Raw genomic sequence first — 9,100 nt, forward strand, 5'->3', positions numbered from 1 at the left:
AGCAATTCCAGGTTTACTATCCGGAAGATTAGTATCATCAATACACCAATTGCTTCAAACATTTATATCTTCAATACAATCATATGCTAGTTTTAAACATTTATATCCAACTTAAAGTCTTCTTAGAAAATATACCAATTGTTCAAGAAATCAACAACTCTACCTTCTTGCTGAAGATTACAATTCAAAATAACGAAACATATTTATTTACCGTATATTATTATATTTGAAATACATATAAAAAAAAAAAAAAAAAAAAAACAGGTTAGAAATATCTTTCTATTAAACAACCGATGGGTCTAAAACAAACCAACCAAAAACGAAAAACCGAATAAAAGAAAAAATATTTATATTTTAGATAATGATATGGTGATAGAAATGACAAAAAGGTAAGAAGATTTATTTACGATCACTTTTTTAATGAAGACTAATGTTAGCTATTTAGTTTTTCTAAAGAACACTTTTTTGTGACTTAGGGGTGTTCTATCTACCAACCAAAAAGTGAGATTGAGTCATATAATCTTGTCCAGAAGTGTAAATACTCTTTCATATCTCATTTAGTTATCGTACTTTGCTATACCAACACAAACATTTACACTTGATCATTCAAAGATTTGTCCCATCTTTATAATTATATCCCATCAATGGATGCATTGAAAAGCTCTCAATTTCTTGATCAATTAATTGAACAAATCCACTTTCTAAATGATGTACCATGGCTTCCGCTACCAATTTTTACAAGGTCAAATTGGTAAATTATACAAAACCGACTATACCAAGGCCCAGACATATTTAAATAATTATGAAATCAAAATCACATAAAAAACACAAAATATGCTTCGATGGCATGCAAAACTTATTAATAATGCAAAGAAAATTCTACAACAATTGCTATGCCCGAATAGAGAGAATCAATAATCATCCTCCTCATCAAGAAATACACCAACCACATAATTCAAGAAGCAAAAACAAGAAAGTTCATTTCACCACCAAAAAAAAAAGTTACCATTTTTTGATCGACCTCTTTCAAGCCTTCTTCCTCGCAAGCTTTGTCCATTCAGTGTGAAAAGCTCCTTCACGATCAATCCTTTCATAAGTATGAGCTCCAAACAAGTCCCTTTGAGCTTGAACAAGATTTGCAGGAAGCCTAGCACGCCTATACGTGTCAAAATATGTCAAGCTGGCACACATGCCAGGTGTACTGATTCCGGCGGATATTGCCAGCCCCACCACCCGCCGCCATGCCGCCTGCCTCTGCACCATCTCCTTTGCAAAATCAGGGTCCACCAGCAAGCTTGCAAGATTAGGGTTCCGCTGGTATGCTTTCTTGATTCTGTCCAAGAACACAGCTCTGATAATACACCCTCCTTTCCATATTCTAGCTAATTCTCCAAAATTCAAGTTCCAGTTTTTTTCACTGCTTTTTGCCCTTAAAAGATTCATTCCTTGAGCATAACTACAGATCTTAGAAGCGTATAAAGCTTGCCTCACATCGTCTATCAATCTCTTCTTGTCAATCCCACTTCTCACTGTTCCCACCTCCTCCTTCAGCCCTGCTGCCGCCAGTATCCTGGCTGCATCCTCCCGTTCGTCCTTCAACCCGCTCAGATACCGGCAGTCCAGACTGGCGGCGATGGTGGGGGCGGCAACGGAGAGTTCAGCTGCCTGCTGGACTGTCCATTTACCGGTTCCTTTCATCCCTGTTTTGTCTAGAATTTTGTCCACTAACTCACCTTCACCATGTTCATCTTTCACCTTGAAGATATCAGCTGTGATTTCAATCAAGAAGCTTTCTAATTCGCCTCTGTTCCATTCGTCAAAGATTTCAGCTAATTCGGTGTTGCTTAACCCACCAACGTTTTTCAAAACATCATAAGCTTCAGAAATCAACTGCATATCACCATATTCGATTCCATTATGAACCATTTTAACGAAGTTACCAGACCCGCCTTCTCCAATGTATGTAACACAAGGTCCATCTTCAACCTGAGCAGCAACTTTTTCAACGATATCTTTAATGTTATTATAAGCTTCGTAAGACCCACCTGGCATCAATGACGGCCCATTTCGCGCCCCTTCTTCGCCGCCGGAGACTCCCATTCCGAGATAAAGCAATCCTCTATTTTCCGCTTCGACGATTCGTCGCTCGGTGTTCTCGTACCACTCGTTACCGCCGTCGATGATCGTGTCTCCTGGTTCCATATGAGCCGCCAACGCCTCAATCGTCTGGTCAACCGGCGCGCCTGCCTTAACAAGGATGATGACAGATCGAGGCTTCTGGATCGAGAGAACGAAGTCGCGAGGAGTGTAGTGGCCAGTTAACGGAAGCTGGCCTTCATTATGAGCTCGATCTAGAGTCTCGTCGACTTTCGAGGTAGTCCGGTTGTAAACGGAGATCGGAAACCCTTTCTCTGCGACGTTGAGCGCTAGGTTTTGGCCCATGACAGCAAGTCCGGCGAGGCCGATACGCGAGAGAGCAGCAGCCTCCATTGATGGATTTTGAGAGAACTAGAAATTGTGAAAGGGTTTTGATAAAAATCAGGATTTAGAGATGCAAGCAGATGAAAGCTTATAAATCGAGATTTTTGGGGTTGGTGGATGGCGACGGACTCGTCGAGGGAGTGAAACGTTGTGTGGCTGCACAACCCACGAAAGGCTGTGTCGTTACCTTCTTCTTCGAGAAAATCTATCTTGCTTGCCATCTATCATCCCCCGAGATTATTCAATTATCAAATTCCACCCTAATTTAACATTTTTTAACAAATAAATTGGTGTTTTTTTACTTAGTTGACTTAATGTATAAAAAGCCTTAATTTAAATGTCCTAACAAGTTAAGTTAAGAAATAGATGTCTAAGTCATGATTTCATATTTAGTTTTCCTGATTCGTCATATATCTTTTTCAATAAAAGTTATATTTATATCGAAAATTATGAGTAATGATATATACTTGTATGCTACTATGCTTATATATCGAGTTATTTACTATTATGTATGTAAACATCATGCAAATTTTATATGGTTGTTATTTTTGCTTTTATATTATATAGGTAAATATTAATTGTTTGAATTTAATTTTATTTTAATATATTATAAATTGATGTTCGGTTTAAGTTTCTAAGAATGTTATTTTTTAAACTTTTATAAAAACTTAATGTGTAAATATATTGTTCTAATTTATAATAATTATTAAATAAATAATCATTTGTTATCTCTCAAATTTATACATAAGGTTAGACACATGGTGCATTAAGTCCAAAAAAAACATTATATATTTCAACAACACTATATCTACAGTCTAACCACATAATATCATTATCCATTCATGATTTAATAGGAAAAGAAGAATAGGGCACAAGTCACTAAAGCTTACACACGAGGATATAAGATATAACATAGCATAACATAACAGTTTGCAGTTTGGATTACGTCTGTATGGAGACTATATCGGATAAAATTACAGTTTTTTGTCCCATCAAATTTTATTGTTAACTTTCTCTAATGATCCCTCAAGTTTACAACAAGAGACAGAAACTCAATAAACGACAAAATTTTCTCAATATAAGTTAAAATTCTTGACAAAAAACAGGTATTTCAACTTAGCATTCGATACGAACAGCCCCACTTTCAGAAGATATAAACTTGGGTTTCTTGTTAACTTGATGCAAGCATTGAATAACATCACCAATCTGGAAATCAAAACAATCGCGAAGAACAAGTCCACATTCGTTCCCTTTTTGAACAGTTTCAACATCTTGAGTCTCTCTTTTCAAAGAGATACAACACCCTTCAAACACAACTTCACCACTTCTCAAAAGTCTCATGGTTGATGACCTCATGACTTGACCATCCATGACTCTGCAACCAGCAATCTTGACATCATCTCCTTTGGATTTGCTCCTTCCTTTCAGCTCAAAGATGTTGAGCACTTGCGCTTCACCAGCTACTTCTGTTTCATATGTTCCAGGGGCTTTTTCCACTATGAAGTTCCCAATGTCTTCTAGAAGATGGTAGATCACTCTATGCACTTTGATCTACAACAACATTTACTTGCTTACACATTATACAAACAAAAATAAAAGAGCACGAAAATATAAAGAAAAAAACTTTACGATTTACATACCTTTATATTGGCTTGAGCAGCAGCCAAAGTAACAGAATGTGGTGGGGTCCGCACATTAAACCCAACAATACACGCGCCGGTTGCTTGTGCTAAATCCAAATCCGACTGACAAATGGGCCCCACTCCAACATGAATTACATTCACAAAAACCTGCGGACTATTAAGACTTTTCAACGAATCCGTAACAGCTTGAACTGTTCCCTGAACATCGCCTTTGACGATGATGGGCAGTTCAACTCTTTCTGGAACAGAATCGTTTTCGTTTTCTTCTGAAAACGATTCTGTTCCAGAAAGGGAAAGTTTCTCTTCATTCATTTTCCTAAGCCTATCTTTTTCCATCTTCTTCTTCCTCCCAACACTCAACATCCTCGCCCTTTCTTCCGAATCCACAACAGTAATATCATCACCCGCCATTGGCAACCCTTTCAGCCCTTCAATCTCAACCGGCATAGCTGGCGTCGCCTGATTGGTTGGTTTCCCACTCGTATCCCTAATCGCACGTATCTTCCCCCACTCCGCCCCAACCGCCACATGCTGCCCGACAACCAAAGTCCCCGCTTTCACCAACGCCGTCACCAGCGGGCCCCGCCCCCGGTCCAGCCTGGCTTCCACAACATACGCCTGAGCAGCCCCGTCAACCCGCGCTTTCAAATCCATTAATTCGGCTTGAAGAAGCAGAGCCTCTTCTAACCGATCCAGACCCGTTTTAGTAACCGCGGATACTTCAACCACCTGCACATCCCCACCCATTTCCTCCAACGGCAACCCTTCTGACGCCAGCTGGACTTTGACCCGCTCCGGGTCGGACGCAGGTTTGTCGCATTTATTAATCGCGACGACAATCGGGACGTCTGCTGACCTGGCGTGTGACATGGCTTCGATTGTCTGCGGCATGACACCGTCGTCAGCAGCGACGACTAGGACGACGATGTCGGTGACAGCTGCACCGCGTGCACGCATGGCACTGAAGGCAGCGTGTCCAGGTGTGTCGAGGAAGGTTATGGAAGCGCCAGATGGCATGCTGACAACGAACGCACCTAAATGTTGTGTTATGCCTCCTGCTTCTTTTGCTGCTACTGATGTTTGGCGTAACGCATCTAACAGTGAGGTTTTACCGTGGTCCACGTGGCCCATGACTGTTACCACTGGGGCCCGCGGGAGAACTATTGAACCTTCATATGAATACAGCCTTTTCACGTTTACACCAACTTCCTGTGATTTTAGTTTATTAAAAAAAAAACAATTGAGTGATTATGTGAAGATTAAGTGAAAAAGAAAGAATGAGTTACAATTGCAATTAGTTCAGCTATGTCGATGCCTAACGGGTCGAATTCTGACCCGATTTTTTCGCCCACATTTACAAGGATGTTCTGTAACATGGCTACGGATTGACCACATCTTTGAGCAAGCTCTAAAGTTGTCATGCCTTCGAATATTTCAATGGTTTTATCTGTAGATGATTTGGTGGGCTTTTTGAGTTTAGGAGGGATGTATGGAGCTTCGACTGGTGGTTTTGCATTTTCGGGTCTTTTTTTGAATTTTCCTTTTTTATGTGTTTGTAGACCGACTGTATCATCTCTGTCTCCTCTTCTGCCCAGGAGTTGTGGGGTCGTGTGAAAAAGATGGGATTCTGATTCAAAGAAAATTCAGAATATAGAAACTCAAAAAAAAAAAAAAAAAAAAAAACAAGGGGGTTACATTTACCTCGTATGCATTGAGTTGAAGGTGAAGAAGATTTTAACTCTAGGCCAGAGAATGAACTGGAAAGAGCTGTATGTCTGGATGTTGTTGGAGTCAGAAGCCTTGAAAGACTAGCATGAATGCTCTGAAAGACAGTGGTAGTGATATATTAGGATGGATATAAGTTATAAGTTATAAACATTTAAAACTAGTCAGTTCAGCTTAAACAAAGATCAGCAAAATCAGGTAGTTTGATTGAGTTTAAACAAGGCTTATGAAATTGTTCAGGATAGATGGAGGAAAGAAAGATGTGGGATTTTTAATGGAATTCAACAATCTATATTACGAAACTTCCATAGGATCTGAGATTAATGACCACTTTTAGAGATAACTAGGACATCCTTAAAGAAGAAATAGGAAAGAAACAATTTTCTTTTTGACTTGTCATTTTATCAAACACCTTCTGTGCATGGTTCATACATGTGGACTGGTTCAGATTTTCAATCGATTTTCCTTTTCTTCTTTATCAATTGACTCGATTTTATAATAGTGACACTGATAGCTGCAGGTGTGATGGATCAGAACTTCAGAAGGGAAGCTTTTCAAGTACAAACTTCAAAGGACTATTCATAAACATGGTTTTCCGTGGTTGAAGAAAATAGGGAACTCGTTTTGGTTCAAAATGCCATCTTGGATATCCTTATTACAGCAGAACATAAGTGATAAGGGTTGTTTGTTTTCGATGAAAAGCCAAAATTCATTACGAAGAATAATGATAAGGAACAACTCTCACCTTTTTCCCAAGCTCCCTCCACGCCATTCATAAGTATATATCACAATATCTGCACGCTGTGGAAAAAGGGGATTAAATTTGAACCAAGAGTTTGAAAGATAGCATCAACTATTGTGCTTAAAGTAAAACATCCACATAGTAGTGGAAACCCGCGAGGCTAGATGTAAACTCTGATTAAAAACCTCAAAAACCTAACAAACTTGTGGGATCGGGGCTGAGTTTTAGTGAATGGGGTAGAATCAAAACAGGTAGAAATCCAAGAATAACTTGATATAATTGCACATACGGGCAAAAACGACATTAGATCAGGGCTTGAAAACATCAAAACTGAAAGAGAGAGGAGTAATCGTATTTTAGAAAAGTCAAAACTATAAATATGCATACCTGCAATTGATATGTGTAGGTGTTGACAAGTTTTCAGAGTCGATGGATTCTTTTAGGTGAAGGATTCAGTTATGGCGGTCCCCTGAGGAAGGGCGGAGATTGGTGGTGGGTGATAGGCGGGGGCGCGGGAGGGTGGAACTCGCAAGCGGAGATAGGATTATATATTGAAGATCTTATATTGTTCATAAAATGTGTTAAAAAGTTAGGAAATTCTTATATTATTTGTTGAAGTTTATAAAAATTCTAAATTTTACTTTTTAATATTAAATTTTTTATTATTTAACTTTATGTAATGAGTTTTATTTTTATTTTTTTGTGAAAAATCAACATTTTTTTGTTAATTTGAACATAATATAGTATAATAATGATTTTTCATTTAAAAATCAAAAGTGAAATATTTATAAAATAATAAGACATTTCTAGCAATAAAGCTATAAACATATACGAATTTATCATAAAAATAAATAATGATTCAACTTATAAAAAAAATATGTTAATAATATATACTTTTATTTTATAATTATGTTATATAAAAATATAGTACAACATTAATAAAAGATTGATCATCATTTATCATGTGTGTTACCTCATTAATTATTAAACAAAAAATGTAATTGGTTCTTGTTTTTCCAATTAGAAATGTATTTTACACCAATCAATTTTTAAGATTTGTGTAGAATGTGTTTTATGGACCCTAAACAATTTTTAACGTTGTCACTATTTCATACGGGTGTTATGCGACCATGTGTCGGTTCCCATGCATAAACATCGCCCTCTTGAGTCGTCACAGTAAGGACACGGCGTATAACACGTTACTGACATTCACAGAAAATGAAGAGTTTTTATCTTTTTCTCTCTTCTTTCTCGGTGTAGCATATGTATACCAAGTAATGGTCACGCCTCCTAAGCATGGAGTTGTGATGAGGTGGCCATTTGATTCTTTGTATACATAAATAGTTGTTTGACGAACCAATGAACATAATTAAAATGACCATAAAATCTATAAACATAGAATACAATAAACTATAGAAATATGCAACAAAAGATAAAAACTTTATGAACTTTTTGTTGATATAAAAGTTGTTTACAATAATAATTATTGTATAGAAAATGTGGGTATCATTATTTTTAGCTATGGTTTAAAAGTATATAATTAAGAAAATTAGTTTTTACCAAGTTTATAGGAGTATGTAAATACCTAGAATCGAAATCTTAGAGTAGTATAGTATTGGTTTGGACATTAGCTTCATTTCTAATTTTTTGTGTTTGTTGTTATGCTTTTTTATGTCTTAGATGTTTCTTTTTTAACTTCTAATTGATGTGTAAACTTAAACGCTTAGTATTATAGTATTTTTAGTTTTAATTAGACGCTAAAAGCTGATAAGTTGTAGTTGTTAGCTAGAAGTTCTTGCTTTTATTTATACAAAAGTTTTCGTCAAAAATAGATGTTACACTTAAAGGTGTAAAATTACATTAACCTAAAAGTTAAAAGTTCAAAAAAAAAACTATTTGAAGTGATTTTTGGATCATGAATTTTTGTTTGAAATGAAATCTAAAAGACCATACTGCCAAACAACTTTTTTTTCTGTAATTGGAGCATTTTCTTACAAGCTCTCAAAAATTCATTGTCAAAGAAACTATTAACCTTTTACGCATATGCCTTTTTTTCCCTTTTAACTTCTCTTAGGTTCAACCCTTCGTGTTTTTTCTATATTCATTTCTACATGGATATAAAAAATATTATTTCTACTTACTTATAAGTTAATCATTATAAAACCCTAATAAGCTTATAATTAATTTATAAAATTGAATGAATCATAATAGATATGAAATGTTAAATTACATTTATTATCATTCAGTTAATGTAAACCGTAGAAGTTACAAATTCTATCATCGGACTATTTTTTCACATTTGTAGTGGACTACAATCCATTAGTCCTTTTTATTGTCTAAAGAAAAAATAAGTTGGTTTCAAAGGAGAAACAATCATTTCATCAAATCTACGACAATATGAGGCCCAACCTCACATCACCATAAGCTTTGTTGCCTTGTTAATTTTAGAGATATCTATATGTAACTTCCATATTTAAATAGTTGATGAAGCAAATCTGATGAAACCGAT

General features: G+C 36.3%; 2 protein-coding genes across 2 annotated transcripts; both read right to left on the reverse strand.

The window, feature by feature from the left end:
- Positions 1-835: 835 nt before the first annotated feature.
- LOC145000400 (6-phosphogluconate dehydrogenase, decarboxylating 3, chloroplastic) lies at positions 836-2,658 on the reverse strand. The gene has a single exon (XM_078959621.1). It carries the CDS (start codon positions 2,488-2,490, stop codon positions 1,027-1,029), a length of 1,464 nt encoding a protein of 487 aa, XP_078815747.1. The 5' UTR covers positions 2,491-2,658; the 3' UTR covers positions 836-1,026.
- Positions 2,659-3,348: 690 nt separating this feature from the next.
- Positions 3,349-7,139, reverse strand: LOC145000394 (Translation initiation factor 2, small GTP-binding protein). The gene is made up of 6 exons (XM_078959615.1): positions 6,979-7,139; positions 6,595-6,650; positions 5,826-5,946; positions 5,411-5,751; positions 4,122-5,333; positions 3,349-4,032 (listed from the first exon to the last, which is right to left on the reverse strand). Exons 2-6 carry the CDS (start codon positions 6,619-6,621, stop codon positions 3,598-3,600), a joined length of 2,136 nt encoding a protein of 711 aa, XP_078815741.1. The 5' UTR covers positions 6,622-6,650; positions 6,979-7,139; the 3' UTR covers positions 3,349-3,597.
- Between the last annotated feature and the right edge of the window lie 1,961 nt (positions 7,140-9,100).

This window comes from Lactuca saligna, chromosome 6 (genome assembly GCF_052625555.1).
Source record: "Lactuca saligna cultivar CGN05327 chromosome 6, ASM5262555v1, whole genome shotgun sequence".
Taxonomy (NCBI): Eukaryota; Viridiplantae; Streptophyta; class Magnoliopsida; order Asterales; family Asteraceae; genus Lactuca; species Lactuca saligna.